The 18,199-nt window shown below is 35.5% G+C and overlaps 1 protein-coding gene across 2 annotated transcripts in view; it reads right to left on the reverse strand.

Annotated features, from left to right (window-relative positions):
- Positions 1–787: 787 nt before the first annotated feature.
- The window catches only part of LOC121388863 (nudC domain-containing protein 1-like), a 41,642-nt gene continuing 24,230 nt past the window's right edge, over positions 788–18,199 (reverse strand). Inside the window, exons 6-10 of one of the 2 annotated variants that reach the window (XR_005960015.1) lie at positions 16,343–16,562; positions 9,453–9,594; positions 5,563–5,688; positions 2,484–4,093; positions 788–2,404 (exon numbers count right to left, since the gene is read on the reverse strand). Coding sequence is in view for 1 of the 2 variants with exons in the window: in XM_041520383.1 (XP_041376317.1) it covers positions 3,632–4,093; positions 5,563–5,688; positions 9,453–9,594; positions 16,343–16,562 (950 nt within the window). In the remaining variant the exon portion in view is untranslated. Of the gene's footprint in view, positions 4,094–5,562; positions 5,689–9,452; positions 9,595–16,342; positions 16,563–18,199 lie in introns of both variants that reach the window. The other variant, XM_041520383.1, reaches the window with a different exon arrangement.

The following is an 18,199-nucleotide window of genomic DNA, read 5'->3' on the forward strand; positions in this document are numbered from 1 at the left end:
GAAAGTCAGTGGAAAAGAGCAATATTTTAGGGAATGTGGGTAGATAATTTGTTTAATTGAAAAATAAAACAATAAACTGTCAGATGCATTCGTAAGATAATAATACATTTTTTAAATTATTTACATAACTAGATTAAACAGTGCCGTTTAGATTTAATCCATTCATTTGTCAGTAGTATCTATGTGCTTAAAAACGTTACATTGTCAACACTATGATAATTATTATGTAACTATGATACAGAGTGAAAATTAATTTTAACTTGTTTAAAAACACTTGTAATAAGATTACTTATTATTGTGACGTGTCCATTTGTCAGTAAATGTATAAATGAAAGTATATTTTACTTTGAGCAGGGGCATGCCTTCTCTCCGTTGTTTGATTCAAGTATATGCATTTGGGGATCGCATTTTAAAAATATGACTGGTAGAACGTTTTAAAAGTAAACAATCAACTTTTTTATTTGTTTAAAGGGACATTCCTGAGTTTGCTGCAGTCTTTAAGATATTATCGACTAACAGAGACTTTTTAACGATTGTAATTACATATCAAATATATTATCTGCATAAAATATTAGTGGCTGTATATTAAACGTGTTTCTGATCATTCTAATATTTGTACTAGGTTAAATTTCATCTTATTTTCTAAAATATTGTTTTTTCGTACGTACGAAATTATTTGAAGACAAAATCCAGTTTGGGCTTCTTATAAATATTAAGACGACTAGAAACACATTGAATATACAGACACTGATACTCTAAACAAGAAAATATATTTAATATGCAAGTTTAATCGTATAACTATTTTATTAGTCGGAAACATCTTACAATGTAGCAAACTCAGGAATGTCCCTTTAAATGAATTGAAAACATCAGAATAAAAGTTTAAATAGTAAATTAATTTTAGTGAACAAAACTTCTTTAAAAGACACAAAGTTACACAGCATTAGAAACCATACTAATGTCAGTTTTACACAAAGTTAGACATCAATAATAAATATACTAAAGAAAGAATATGCTCTACTAACACCCAGCTGCCCTCAGTGTGGTCAAACCAAAGATGTCAGACATTTATTGGTTTTCCCAGGTTTTGAACATCCCAGGAAATTTCCAAAATCCATGGGCCTTTCGTTTTCTACAAAAGATATTTTACTTGTAACTTCATATATTTTCATTACTGGATGGTGTGTCCCTTCTACTACCCTCTTCCCTATCAACCAACTGCCGTATCTCACAATGAACACTCAGTGTTGAAGAAGTTCCTGTTTAGAAGTTTAACCCCCCTCCCCGAAAATCCTAGATCCACCCTGAATACATATATTTAACTCTTTGGTATCAATTTATTGTGAAAACCCCTATTTTCTCTCAAGTTTTGTTGAAAATGTTCATCTAACAAAGCCATTTTTCTCGATTGCATGATCGGGACCTATTGCAGTTCACGCAAAAAAAAGCATGAAATAGTGTGACTGTTTGCGTACCTGCTAAAATGCGTGGTCTTCATGCACTTGCGTACTTTTTGTGAATAAGGGCCCAGACTTCCGAGATAATATATGGTTTCCTCAGGGTTCATTTTGTTTATTTTTGTGTAAAACCGACATTAAGATTGTCAATAAAGTCGACAGATATATTTAAATGAAACTCTTCGTGGTTACAGCTTTGGACAGATATTTTGAAAAAAATTGTATTTTGTTTGGTTGTAAATTTGAACCGGCTTTGTCCATGTTAAATTCATACCAAGGTACACCTAATTACATGTGTAACCCACAGGTTCAAATTTTATTTGTTCAAAGCTAATGAAAACAAGTCAAGTAATTTCTTTTACATAATACAAAAACACTGTTACATATTAAAGTAAAACCATAATAATAAGCAATTGCTAATCCTTCCCATGCACCATCTTCTGATCCCCAAGTATTCCTTTTTCACCATGTAAATAATGTCACAAATCAAATCAACAAACAAAAAATGACTTGTGCGAGTGAAGGATAAACTAAAGAACTATTCTCCCAATATTCAGAGGACTGATGTATGAATACAGGGGACAATATTTCTAAATCTTAGTTAACCAGAAGTCCGTTCATATGATTTCACCTAAGAAGACTGATGTATGAATACAGGGGACAATATTTCTAAATCTTAGATAACCAGAAGTCCGTTCATATGATTTCACCTAAGAAGACTGATGTATGAATACAGGGGACAATATTTCTAAATCTTAGTTAACCAGAAGTCCGTTCATATGATTTCACCTAAGAGGACTGATGTATGAATACAGGGGACAATATTTCTAAATCTTAGATAACCAGAAGTCCGTTCATATGATTTCACCTAAGAAGACTGATGTATGAATACAGGGGACAATATTTCTAAATCTTAGATAACCAGAAGTCCGTTCATATGATTTCACCTAAGAGGACTGATGTATGAATACAGGGGACAATATTTCTAAATCTTAGTTAACCAGAAGACCGTTCATATGATTTTACCTAGATAACCAAATGTTCAGTTGTGTGAACTTTTGCTGCGTTCATTTGGTCCTTTTGAATTCACAAGTTCCAAATTGTGAACATGATTTCACCAAGTGGATTTATAGACAATCTGCACTGTTACTCCAATCCCTCACACCCCACCTCATAGTTTCACAAAAGATTTGTGTTTGTTCTGCCATTTTTTCCACGAGTTGTGAAATCCCACCCCAGTTCACAAGTTGTGTTCACGGGTTATTTCGCCAAATGAACGCTCTTCACAACTTATGAATTGGTAACTACGATATTCACGACTTCTAATGAACGCAGCATAAATTTAGGTAACTGGTGAGTTACAATTTTTCTACTGATGCAGGGCTCAATGCAGAAGTTTTCTTTCACTTGCCTGCTGGCTAGTAAATGAAATATATTCGTAGCCAAATTTCTTCATCCACTCGCCACAAATATGGTATTTAACCAGAATAAGCCCCGGGGGGGGGGGGGGGGGGGAAGAGATACAGCAGTTCATTAATAGCCAAGTGGGGGGGGGGGGGTATTCACGGCCAGGGTCCTCCATTCAAAGGACCCAGGAAGGAAAGGAAAAATGTGGCCATGTTTCATGGCTGGTTGTTATGGTACTTTGCCCTTACTCAGTCTATATAATAACCTGAGGAGTCTAAAAATAAATGGTTTATAACAATTTCATATGATCTAAGCCGGAGTTTACCGAAGTAACTACAGGAAATAAACATGTTTTGTTTCTTGATCCTACGTTGCATACTTAACACGGCATAACATTAAACTGATTAAAGGCATGTTCAGCTTGATTAAGTCTTCTAAACCTAATAATTGTTACTCGCCTGTTGGCTATTACTGTTGAAAAACCAGTTGCAAGTGAATAAAAGTTACTTGCTGTATTGAGCCCTGTGATGTGCTATGCATGAAGTGTCCAAAAATTAGTCTAGAACTACATAGGACACATGCACTTTTGGAATACATGAATAGTTTTGGGTACCCTTAAGTTTGCAGCTTTTAATTATAGAACTTAACGATTCACCATGTAACCAACTGACAGTATGTATAAATTTGATGTTGCATAACTGACACACAAACACAATGACAGTTTGTATGACGTGTCTTGGAATATGAACTCGATCTCCAAGCTTTGTTCACCCTGATGTTTCCTCTGTGGCAATAGCATACACTGTTTTGCCGGTTGCTACGAATATTTGCCTGTTTGTCACGTGCAGCCCCAGTATGTTATCAGTCGACTCCAGCGCCACCACTTGCTGCTTCGCGATGGCACTGACCTGCTGCCCGGTCTTTCTGTTTCTCAGCGGCGACAGCACGGGAGAGTTCTGTCTGTATATGTAGATGTGTCGCACACACTCGCAGATCACAGCGTACGAGAGGTTAGGGGCACACGATGAGAACTTTTTCTGCTGCTTTGATGCCTGGACGTAACCGAAAGCATTGAATGTCCCAGTGTGATGCAGTAAAGTTTCTCTGGACGATGATGGCTGTTCTGGTTGCCATAACAACCCGTCAACATCATGTCGGAGACAGAGTGCGGGTGGCTTTTCCGAATCTGTCTGTTTGCAGAACAGCCACTGATGACCTCCAAGATTTATCTACAAAACAAATTATAAGAATAAAACTGGTGAAAGTGAAGCCATCATCAGTGATAAAAGATTAAAACAACTTACCACGGCTTGAACTTCAGCATTTGTTACCTCCATCAATTTAAAAATATTTTTGCCATAAGACAGATGCTCATCTATGGCAATTTTAAACTTAGTAACTTTTGCAAAAAATAAAAACAAAAGCAGACATTATCCAATCAACCAACAGTAATAGTTTTTAGCCAGTGGCAAAAACAAAAAAAATAATCAGTAAAGCTCCTGACCTATGCCAATTCATCACAGCTACGACAATTACTGTCAGTATCTTCGTTAAGTTTGACTTGACAATTTTTTAATGTATTGTAATTTTCAGCTTACTTGTACAGTCGAACAGGTTGTTGGAACAACATACTTTCCAAATATTGTCAACTCCTTGTATAAGTCAACCTCTTAGTCTGACACTAAATATCAAGTACAAAATCATGGACCTCCTGTATAAACCGAAGTCATCTTGTCCAATTGTATGTCGACTTGTGCTTTTATTTTTCTTTCCTTTTTTTTTCTTTAAGTATTACAGACATGGTACTCATAATCTTAATGTCTTACATGCAGTGCAAAAATAAATCATAACACGAAAATGTAATAAGACATCACTGCATGCACACAAGTAATTAAATTATTCAGTGAACAGCAGAAAATAAACTCATTAAGGGATGTTCAATCCCTGTCTCCCCACTAAAACAAACAATACCCTGTGACTTGTGTTCACTGTCATATGGTATGGTCATGTGACAATTGTGGGAGTATTTATTATCATAAAATGCAAGTTATATTTTTTCTGTTGGTAAAATTAATAAAGAGTGTAATTTATTTCTGGAATTACTTTACAATTTGATGTGCCCTGCAAACTGAACAATGATATTACAATCATTTTTTGAAAAGCAAACACTGTTTTATAAATTAAATTTGCTATATGAAAGACTGGTCTTGTCAAACAAAGATGGCAACAGGATGAAACAACATGTTTTTTACCACTGAAACCACAATAAAACAAGTATTTGTTTTTTTATTATTCATCAAACTTGCAATGCATTCAAGATTCAAGTACATAATATTGCACGATGGGGTGTTTTACTTATACTGTGCACAAGTTATTGTTACATAAGCTGTGAAAGGCTTTAAGGGTCTGATCAAAATTTATAATTCGCGGTCAGGAGCATTTTTTTATCAGAATTTTATAAACAAATCTTGCCTCTGTGTATAACACATTTCTCTTCTTCAGGAAAGTATTTCTAGACTTCAAAACTTGGCTAATATATGTCAATATACGATATGCAATATCCAAAATAATTTTTCCAGTCTTCAAGTATTAATGTAGAGCCCTGCCATAGTTTAAAATGTTTTGAGATGTTAAACAAATATTTCTTTCTTTCTATAAGAAGCATCAAGATGACCGTGAAGACAACATGTAAATATACCGCGTGTGTGGCGGTGTGAGTTTCTCCATCAATTCTCATCAGTCTGCAGTCATCGTTGCTGTCATCACAATCTTCCAACTCCTGACAGTTGTATGGTTTTTCACCGCGGCTTTCCGGGTCAGGATTCTATAATTGAAAACACAAATTTTTTTGTAAAAGACAAAGCACTTATCAATGAACTGGATATAAGAGAGTTATTATTAAGATATTCTGTAAACAACAATGCTAAAGTTTTGTTTTGTTAGTCTTAGCCAAAGAAAACCTAATTTATTATGCAAATAACAGGGCCGTAGCTAGCAGGGGGGCAAGGGGGGCAGTTGCCCCCCCCCCGAAAAAATTCGGAAAGCATTATAGAAACTTAAAGAAAAGGAGTTTTAGACTATTAACTACTCAGTTGCCCCCCCAAACAAAAAATCCTAGCTATGGCCCTGAATAATCCACATACGTGAGGAAAATTGCACCATATTTGACATGGGACATAGCTCAGTGATAAAGCACTCACCTGAGGTATGCAGGGTTACAGAATTAGTCATGCATGATAGACTGGTTTTACTCCATCCCACCAGTTTTGGTGGTGCAGTGATTAAGCCATTGAACTACAGGCTGGTAGGTACAGGGTTGCAGCCCGGTACCGGCTCCATCCCAGAGAGAGTTTATAAGGGCTTGATTGGTAGGTGTAAAGCCACTACACCCTCTTCTCTCTCACTAAACACTAACCGACTAACCACTAACCCACTGTCCTCGACAGACAGCCCACATAGGTGAGGTGTGTGTGCCCAGGACAGTGTGCTTGAACCTTAATTGGATATAAGCATGAAAATAGGTTGAAATGAAATGAAATGAAATACTCCACCCTAATCTGTGCCCTACGACTGCTACATCAATGGCTTATTCACAAGAGTGGCCTGTGCGGCAGCAACACATTTCCTCTCTCTCTTTCTCGATCAAGTGTTGAGATAACCATATATTAAAGGAAACATGTTACGAGACCATATTATAGCTCATTTTAAAAGCAAAATGATATAAAAATAATACACAAATAAGTTTATAACAATAAAATATGCGTAGTTAACTTAAAATGAAGAAATTACGCTAATAAGTATCAAAGTACGATTTATGCATATTTATTCGTGAGCGTTCGGCAAAAAAGGGAAGTGACGTCAGAGCCACTGTACTCTTCCATTGTTGTTAACTGTTTATATATGGAGTAAGGGGTTTACGGTCTTTTCAGTCCAACAGTGCCGTACTGCGCGGCCTTTGGGTGTAAAAATAAACAGTTTAAACAATCGGGATTGTCTTTTTACGGTTTTCCAAAAGATTGTATCCGAAGACGTACGCGTGTATTTTATCGCAAAACAAAAGATTGGACCCCAACACCGCATAGTACTTTGGTGTCAGCCTATTTACAGCCCGGAGCCCAAACGTTACCCGGAGACAAAAACAGTACTCGGTTGCGAATGCCGAAGTGTACATTGTACATATTTGGCACAAAGATACACCTCAACATGATGTATTTATATATGTTTGGAAAAAAAAAAAAATTCATGTTAGGGCTGTAGGCCTACATAAAAAAATCTGTATTCAACGTCCGAAGAAGGAAACGTCAATAAGTAATTAAATATAGCATATACAAACATGGGATTTGGCATGAGGATACATCTCAGTACGATGTATTTAAATATGTTTTAAAAAAAACTGTGTAGAAAACTAAAATAATTTTAAATAATGTTTTTAATCTTCGGGCGGAGTACGTCACAAAAACATTCCTCATTGCCCGAAGCCCCAAAGCAACACGAAGTTCAATACAAAATAAACCACTATGTATGTATGTATGTATGCCCACAAATGACTGTCAGGTCAGATGTCGGGAATTAACGTGCTTATATCAATTTAATGTTCCAGCACGCTCGTTGCGAGCACGATTTCTGACTAGGGCCAGAAACTGTGCTCACAACGAGAGGTATAAACCACTACTGTCGGTGTCGAAATAACTATTATGTTTCATCCACGGGCTGACTTGAGAATCGGAGTGTTGTTTTAGTTAATTGGTCCTCTCTTTCCGTGGCCTGCACATGTGATTCCTGATTGGCAGGTGTATATTGCAGGGTATCGACCAGGTAAGTGATTACCACTGTCTAGACATACGTACAAAATACTTGCCAGTTTTTTAAGATCACAGGGTATTGTGGCGTAACCTGTCACGACTATAGTACAATGTTAATGGACATTATCAGCCGCCCTGCTTCATTACTGTAAATAATGCTGTAAAACCCTTGATTAAGTAGACTTTGCCATCAAAAATTACAAAACTGACCAATTACGTAGTACCAAAGAAAAGAAAATTATCACTTGGGTATCATGAGTAGTCGTTTTTACTCTAACGCACCCTACCAATAGGCTTAATAATATGCTGCTTTTTTTTTAAGAGAGAAAAATACTATAACCCCATTTCGTTCTACTGATGCAAATTGAAATATATTTAGTTAAAAAGTTGACTATACTCTCAAGTCATTTATGTTGTTTTACAAGTCAGGTTAATGAAAGTGAAGCACCTTGTCATAAATTAGAGCATTTGTTTACACTGTGCATACAGATTTCATTATGTACAGCCCGAACATGAAAAATGCGATATTTTCTATAAAAAAATAATAATAATAAAATATAAAAAAATGTTTGTCCTACATTTATATTTTTTTTTACATATTTAAATACATCATACCGAGGTGTATCTTTATGCTAAATATGAACAATATACACCTCAGCATTAGTATCCGGGTTTTGGTTTTGTCTCCGGGTTACTTTTGGGCTCTGGGCTGTAAATTGGTTGACCGGTCTGGTCTGGCACCATCGGTTTCTCCACCCTCCGACTCGCTATCTGTTTTTTCTTCAGTATCACTGTTGTAAGTAAATGTGTGTCTTTCTTCATTTACTAACAGCTCAAATTGATACGGCAAAACGTTTTGCGAACGAACACTCATTGTTTTGGTAAGCTGTGCAAGTCTTATATTCTTTATGAGTGGTACGGACTAATGCTTTTAAGTGTAAGGCTTCAGATCAAGCGACGCGTCTCTGACGTCACGGACCTCGTGATTGCCCTGCTCATTAAAGATCGGCAATTTCCACTAAGAGCTCGTATCTGGGTTTTTTTTTACGGAGATATTTTAAGTAATTATTATTATTATTATTATTTTTTAGGTGATTCAATTTATAATTAATTGTACATGGTTGGTGCCAAATATAGGTCATGTGACATGTTTCCTTTAAACACCAAACAGTCGTAGTTTAAAATGTGTTAAAGTGTCATTAACAATTATTCCTTTCCTGTCCATATTTTGAAAATTGTTATATTTTAACGAAAAGTGATAATTTCTTCCTGACATTTTCCCCTACATAGGAATCAATATATAAGATTATAAGATTCCATCATATGCGGTCATGTTGGATAGAAAAAATACACCCGAGGTGGTGGAAATTTTCACCACCGAAGGTGCACTTTTTCTATCCCACATGACCACATATGATGGAGTCTTTTTCTCTCATTTCATTCGGAAAATAAACCATTATTTTACATGAACAGACAAAGCTGACTGAACAAGTAACTTTTTTATTTGACCATTTTATCATAATAAACTACACTATCATATTTGTTGTGTTTGTTTCATGTGTTAAATAAAATTTAACACTACAAATTAACAAGATAGCTTTTATAATGAAGGTTTTAATAACACATTAATGACGTCATATATTACCAACAACGTCATGTTAAATGCAAGTGTGCGATATCCCATGTAAGATAGAAATTTCTTACATAACTTTCTTTCATGGGAAAGCTCTGTCCCATATAGGCTACCTGAGGATGAGAGAAAATGCTGTAACTGACAAACACCCACCCACTGATCTGACGTGAGGTGCGCCAGCCGCTCGTGGATCTGAGCCACCTGCTCCGTGTCCAAAACCATTTCTCCATGAGTGTCGCCCAGCACAACCTCCGGCCAGTTACCCGACACTTCTTTACTCAGTGTCAGCTCCACTCTAAAATGGAAAAAAATAAAAAATAATAATAGCTTGCTCATTTTTATAATAATCCACGGTATAATCTAGACCATTTTTTAAGGGTCCCTATTTGGTGAATTGGGAAAAAATTACGTTTCAAAAAGAAAAAAAGGGATTCTCAAGAATACCAATACATTGATCAATTTAGTGTTCCAGTTTTATATATCTTCATCATTTGTTTCTACCTGTCAAAGTTCTAAAGCATTAAAAACTATACAAAAACAATTTTTATTTATTTATTTTAACATTAAATCAGCATAAGTACATAAGTGTATGATCCATTAAAGACTTTTGTAGGGGATATCGCTGACATTATAATTTGTGATATTCTGCTAGGAGATGTCACTTCTTTTTGTTACGTCACTGTGTATGTTTTACTGGTAAACCTAACATTAGTTACGTCACTGTGTATGTTTCACTGGTAAACCTAACATTAGTTACGTCACTGTGTATGTTTCACTGGTAAACCTAACATTGTTACGTCACTGTGTATGTTTCACTGGTAAACCTAACATTGTTACGTCACTGTGTATGTTTCACTGGTAAACCTAACATTAGTTACGTCACTGTGTGTATGTTTCACTGGTAAACCTAACATTAGTTACGTCACTGTGTATGTTTCACTGGTAAACCTAACATTAGTTACGTCACTGCGTATGTTTCACTGGTAAACCTAACATTGTTACGTCACTGTGTATGTTTCACTGGTAAACCTAACATTAGTTACGTCACTGTGTATGTTTCACTGGTAAACCTAACATTAGTTACGTCACTGTGTATGTTTCACTGGTAAACCTAACATTGTTACGTCACTGTGTATGTTTCACTGGTAAACCTAACATTGTTACGTCACTGTGTATGTTTCACTGGTAAACCTAACATTAGTTACGTCACTGTGTATGTTTCACTGGTAAACCTAACATTAGTTACGTCACTGTGTATGTTTCACTGGTAAACCTAACATTGTTACGTCACTGTGTACGTTTCACTGGTAAACCTAACATTGTTACGTCACTGTGTATGTTTCACTGGTAAACCTAACATTAGTTACGTCACTGTGTGTATGTTTCACTGGTAAACCTAACATTAGTTACGTCACTGCGTATGTTTCACTGGTAAACCTAACATTAGTTACGTCACTGCGTATGTTTCACTGGTAAACCTAACATTGTTACGTCACTGTGTATGTTTCACTGGTAAACCTAACATTAGTTACGTCACTGTGTATGTTTCACTGGTAAACCTAACATTGTTACGTCACTGTGTATGTTTCACTGGTAAACCTAACATTAGTTACGTCACTGTGTATGTTTCACTGGTAAACCTAACATTAGTTACGTCACTGTGTATGTTTCACTGGTAAATCTAACATTGTTACGTCACTGTGTATGTTTCACTGGTAAACCTAACATTGTTACATCACTGTGTAACCTAACATTAGTTACGTCACTGTGTATGTTTCACTGGTAAACCTAACATTGTTACGTCACTGTGTATGTTTCACTGGTAAACCTAACATTGTTACGTCACTGTGTATGTTTCACTGGTAAACCTAACATTAGTTACGTCACTGTGTATGTTTCACTGGTAAACCTAACATTAGTTACGTCACTGTGTATGTTTCACTGGTAAACCTAACATTAGTTACGTCACTGTGTATGTTTCACTGGTAAACCTAACATTAGTTACGTCACTGTGTGTATGTTTCACTGGTAAACCTAACATTAGTTACGTCACTGTGCGTATGTTTCACTGGTAAACCTAACATTAGTTACGTCACTGCGTATGTTTCACTGGTAAACCTAACATTAGTTACGTCACTGCGTATGTTTCACTGGTAAACCTAACATTAGTTACGTCACTGCGTATGTTTCACTGGTAAACCTAACATTAGTTACGTCACTGTGTATGTTTCACTGGTAAATCTAACATTGTTACGTCACTGTGTATGTTTCACTGGTAAACCTAACATTGTTACATCACTGTGTAACCTAACATTAGTTACGTCACTGTGTATGTTTCACTGGTAAACCTAACATTGTTATGTCACTGTGTATGTTTCACTGGTAAACCTAACATAGTTACGTCACTGTGTATGTTTCACTGGTAAACCTAACATTAGTTACGTCACTGTGTATGTTTCACTGGTAAACCTAACATTAGTTACGTCACTGTGTATGTTTCACTGGTAAACCTAACATTAGTTACGTCACTGTGTATGTTTCACTGGTAAACCTAACATTAGTTACGTCACTGTGTATGTTTCACTGGTAAACCTAACATTGTTACGTCACTGTGTATGTTTCACTGGTAAACCTAACATTAGTTACGTCACTGTGTGTATGTTTCACTGGTAAACCTAACATTAGTTACGTCACTGTGTATGTTTCACTGGTAAACCTAACATTAGTTACGTCACTGTGTATGTTTCACTGGTAAACCTAACATTAGTTACGTCACTGCGTATGTTTCACTGGTAAACCTAACATTGTTACGTCACTGTGTATGTTTCACTGGTAAACCTAACATTAGTTACGTCACTGTGTATGTTTCACTGGTAAACCTAACATTAGTTACGTCACTGTGTATGTTTCACTGGTAAACCTAACATTAGTTATGTCACTGTGTATGTTTCACTGGTAAACCTAACATTGTTACGTCACTGTGTATGTTTCACTGGTAAACCTAACATTAGTTACGTCACTGTGTATGTTTCACTGGTAAACCTAACATAGTTACGTCACTGTGTATGTTTCACTGGTAAACCTAACATTAGTTACGTCACTGTGTATGTTTCACTGGTAAACCTAACATTAGTTACGTCACTGTGTATGTTTCACTGGTAAACCTAACATTAGTTACGTCACTGTGTATGTTTCACTGGTAAACCTAACATTGTTACGTCACTGTGTATGTTTCACTGGTAAACCTAACATTGTTACGTCACTGTGTATGTTTCACTGGTAAACCTAACATTAGTTACGTCACTGTGTGTATGTTTCACTGGTAAACCTAACATTAGTTACGTCACTGTGTATGTTTCACTGGTAAACGTAACATTAGTTACGTCACTGTGTATGTTTCACTGGTAAACCTAACATTAGTTACGTCACTGTGTATGTTTCACTGGTAAACCTAACATTGTTACGTCACTGTGTATGTTTCACTGGTAAACCTAACATTGTTACATCACTGTGTAACCTAACATTAGTTACGTCACTGTGTATGTTTCACTGGTAAACCTAACATTGTTATGTCACTGTGTATGTTTCACTGGTAAACCTAACATAGTTACGTCACTGTGTATGTTTCACTGGTAAACCTAACATTAGTTACATCACTGTGTATGTTTCACTGGTAAACCTAACATTAGTTACGTCACTGTGTATGTTTCACTGGTAAACCTAACATTAGTTACGTCACTGTGTATGTTTCACTGGTAAACCTAACATTAGTTACGTCACTGTGTATGTTTCACTGGTAAACCTAACATTAGTTACATCACTGTGTATGTTTCACTGGTAAACCTAACATTAGTTACATCACGCCACTGTCGTTCTGCTAGTTAACGAGTCTACCGTTGCAAAATATATAGTGACATTCTACCCACATTACTGATATTGTTTACAATTGTCGCAAATGAAAAGAATGATAATGGATGATAAAAAGAATACCCCCTCGTGTCTGGTGATATAATTTATCAGCACTTGTTGATAAAAGTATAAAAATCCTCGGCATCTGATAAATTATATGTGATAAATTATTATATCACAAGATACCCGGGGATAATCCTCCGTTTCTCAATGTCTCTTTCATTGGTATTCCTAATGTTTAGTACAGGTGTACTAAGTTTATTAAAGATGGAGTGTTTGGGGAAAAAGGAAATATGATGTTGCTTATACATGATTGTATGATATATTGTGCAAAGTGGTTATCTCATAAGGGATTAAATCTTCTTACACTTGTATGGTTGATGCAAGTTAAATCAGTGGTGTATCTAAAACATTGTTATTCTCAAACTTTTATCAAATGTCCCAGAGCTTGATGTCATTGTCATCATTATATCACTATTCAAAATGGTAATGTTATATATGACAATTGTAGTCCACTTTAAACATATTTTTCTTCCATCCCACACCCTGCTATTTTTTATTAGACAAAAACATTAATTTGATGGGTCCTACAATGAACCTATATTAATGAAAATAACCCTTTTTTCGGTTGACATTTATTTGCTAAGTGTTCATTCATAATCTGTGGGCATTTTTTTTAAAGTTTGTATTACCTGGTATTATTTATTTAGGCTTGCCAACCAGCTCTCCATGGACCGCAAATAAAATATTTAAAGACATTTACATTGGCCTTATATTATTGCATATTCTTTATGGGAGGGGGAGAGGGTTGTTAAAAATTGGGGTAAAAACAAATGTCTCATTCTGCATTTTGTTAATGTTGAATGGTCCTTTGTTGATCTGTGATACAACAGGCCGTAACAAAATATCTTGCACTTTTAATACCCCTCTCCCTTGTGTAACGTTTTATAACCGTGACACCACTCCCACTCCCATAACAATATTACATAATGCTTGTCAACATTCCCCGCCCTCATGTCCCTGTCAGTGTCATGATGATTACAAGATTTAATTTTTTTATTTTAATTTGTGGTCTTTAGTAATACATATCTGCTAAAACAAAATGGCCATGACTGATTGCATTTTACTTTATGAATTCAAATTAAGTTGACCACCTTTTCCTTCCCTCTAAATTATGTTCTCACGATTCCTCCTCTCCTCGAGTGCATGTGGTGTAATGCTTGAATGGCCCCATTATTCAATCGTAAATAAAAAAGAAGTAATATACCGCTGGTTGGTAAATGTTAATTTTTGATTGGATCAACTTTATTAAATCTCAATATCTATAACACTCAATCTAATAGTCGCCAAGCAGAACTATTAACCGTGTACAAACTCACACATGCTGTTCACCACATTATGTGAAATTTGGTAGGGTCAGTACTTTAGAGGTAGTGAGTTGCACATTTAAATTAAAGTTTTTTCACTTAATTGACAACTACTGTGGTAAAAAAATTTACAAAACATATGTACACACCTTTTTACAAAATAATATCATCTGCTTAAAATAGCACAGCAAATAGCAGATTGGACATGATGTGGTAGACCCCAAATGTGTTAATGGAAATGGATGAACTGAATCAAAAAGTTGTATTATTCTACCAAAAATTTATTTTATTGGACATTGTTGGCATATTACTACAATCTATGATACAACAGACTGTATCAAGACAGGATACACCTAATTTGCATATCCAGATCAGACTTATTTGTCATGTGATTCTTAATCAATCTGAAAACCTGAAACATAACATTTATGATATTATTTTTTTAAAGTATACAATTAACTAAATTTTGTAACCAAAGATTTAGCATAACCTCCTCACAAGCAGAATATTCTGCCGATAGTACATTGACACAATGTAGCCTATCCAGTCATGCATAACAACAACGGGTTGTGGAATCAACACCCAATTATAAAACAAAAAAATTGCTTACTAAGCTTGATATGCAGGGGGATTATGAGTTCCCAGTGACCATGCTAGAGCAACTTTGGGAATCTTAATTGAGAAACTGTTGGGTCATAATTGGGAAAAAGTTTGGTATTGGATTGGGAATATACTTTAGGGGAATGGATCCAGTGTAATCAGTGTATTTGAAAGTGATGAATGTTATCACAAAACTTTTGAAGTCCATGAGATGTCCTTTTAAATAGGGCCTCCACGAGTACTCGAGTACTCTGGCACGGGCCGAGTCTAGCAACATTCGAGTCCGTTCACAGGACTCGAGTACCCGTATACGGTGGAATACAACGAGCAACTACAATACAATGGACAATGTAGGACAATAATTTCAGCAGTAGATAATCAATGATATAAGTTACACAATCATTACTTGATCATGCACTAGTTTCTCTTTTTAAACTGGCCGTCCGTCCGTCACAGCACTTCTAAATGCAATACAATGGCATGATTTGGCATCCATGTTCAGCGCTGGAATTAAGATGCATAATGCTATTTTACTTTATTTCTTAATCTCATCATCATCTAGTGTAAGTGTTGGGTACTCGGGTCCGGGTCGCGGAGGCCCTACTTTTAAACAAAAACAATGTTTCATGCTTCAAACAATTATAACTTCATGTATATATTACTGGTTTGTACCAACCACATAAGGGGATAGTGTGCATGTAGCCTTGCAAAATACATCAAACAATGTGGTAATCTCCATTTTCGCCAGTTTTAATTTAACAAGTTCTGTAAACCACTCTTCAATGATTCCCACAGTGGTGTTCCCATTTTCAGTTGGATACTGGCTGCTATAGTCCGCAGTAAGCATAGTTTTATACACCTAATGTTTTTCTGTGCCCTCTTCATCTAGCTGGAGCAAACTATTATTTCTCACTACCTCCTTCCCCATTACATTAGGCTAGTATGTAATAAATTAAAATAATTTAATATCTTGAGTTATTTTATTTATCTTTGAAGACCATAACTGTGCTTTTAACCCCTTTCATTGAAATCAAAATAATGTTGTTTTTGGTGAACCATTCTTAATGAAATGTATTATGGGAAATGCAATCAAGCCAACCATCCAAACAGAAAGCACAGACAAAAATTAATAACAGAAATTAAGAAAAACCTATAAAGTGTAGTAACCTTTGACCCTGAATAGTCCAAGTGCTTGCCTCGACATCAACGCGGTCATGTACCTGACCCTTGAGCAAGGTCAGTCCATTCTTAACTCCAAACTCGATGTGATCGGCCTGCAGGTTGAGAAAGATGTCGGCCTTCACGACGCCGGCTGGAACCGTGAACTGGATGTTAATGTCCTCACTGTCCTGGCTCCACGTATACCGGGGGATGTCATCAGGAAACACTGGAGGTTATAATAATAATAATAGTAATAGCAGTAGTATAGTAGTAGTAGTAGTAGTAGTAGTAGTAGTAGTAGTAGTACTAGTAGTAGTAGTAGTAGTAGTAGTACAACTACTAATAATAATAGTAATAATAATAAGCAATATCAAAAACATTCTGAGAGTACTGCTAAAGCAATACATGTCCCAAACAGGCCCAACACATTTTTATATCACCAACGTTCAAGGGCCATAACTCTTTGAAACAAGGGGTAAAACTTGATCTCTAGGTTGCATAGTACCAAAGAAGAGAGTTCCGTGTCAGAGTTCGACGTGCACCGTCAAATATTTACGGAGTAAAAGCAGCTGTGGGTGTGGTTGGTAGTAATATGTGACATTGATTATTTGTGCAAATACTATTATCCATTGACAATAAATAAATACACTTTTATTTGTCATACAGTTGTTATGCAGTATATACCAGAGGTTGAAACTAATGCGGGGTACCCCCAAAAATGGAAGTGCAATTTTCAGCAAAAATGACGGTTGCTATTAAAAACATTAATTAAATCTCTTAAATGATACGTGATCCCCCATTTTCTTGCAGGTAGATTAGATGTGAGGTGCCACACTTTCTATTGCTGTACTTACTGGGTGTGTTGAAACGCTGCTTATATCAGTTTTATTAGTAAACGTTAACATTATCGGCAATAGGAATTGATTTGGTCTATTAGAACCTCTACAGTACACTCATGTCACTTTAGTCTGTGCATGTTAACTACATTACATTACGTCTTGAAACAAGTGTTGAAGTTTTTTTGTAAACAAACAAAACAACATTAATTTAATCCATAAAACAATTGTTAACACAACACAGCTTGATTATGTATAAAAATGATAGATAACAATTTGATTGAAAAAAAACTTTGAATTAATGCACTAGAAGTATACTTTTGCCAGTCTCAATCAATTTAGTTTTTTATCACCTGTCAACATGTGTCTGTCACCACTGTAATGATGAAACTTATATATATATATCAACTTACACAAATTTACATAGAAGCTTCAATAAATACATTTTTGTAATTTATGAATCCATAAATGAAATAAAAGTTTTATTTTATCTGTTAAAGGAAACATCCAAGCATACTTTGAATTTCCCTCCGCGTGACACAACACAACCAATATAGCTGCCCAGACTATAAAGCATACGGCATGGCCTATTTTTATCTATAGTCTGATTCATAAAAGTTATCAATGATTGTGCTATACGGCTAACAAACACAATTTGTGCTTATTTAAAGTTCAATAACAGACAACTTTTGCTTAATAATGATCATAAATTTTGACATTCGAAATTTTTGTGTTATCCAAAGCAAGGAGCATGGAACACCATTTATGTTTATCTTATTTGCATACTGTAAAATACTTTATTTTCGAGGGGTGTAATTTTCGCGCTAAAAAAAAATCGCTACGTTCGCAGAATTAATATTTTGTGCATCCTTGATTAAACTTTTTTTTTTTTTTTTACACCACTATTATTTATCAATAAATCTGGTTTCCACAGTTAATGCATAAGCAATATTAACCGTTGGTACCTAGTCATGGGCTTAATTAGTCATGAATAGTTTATCAATTAAGACTTGGTCCAAAAATAAAA

The sequence above is a fragment of the Gigantopelta aegis genome, chromosome 14 (assembly GCF_016097555.1).
Source record: "Gigantopelta aegis isolate Gae_Host chromosome 14, Gae_host_genome, whole genome shotgun sequence".
In the NCBI taxonomy this organism is placed as follows: Eukaryota; Metazoa; Mollusca; class Gastropoda; order Neomphalida; family Peltospiridae; genus Gigantopelta; species Gigantopelta aegis.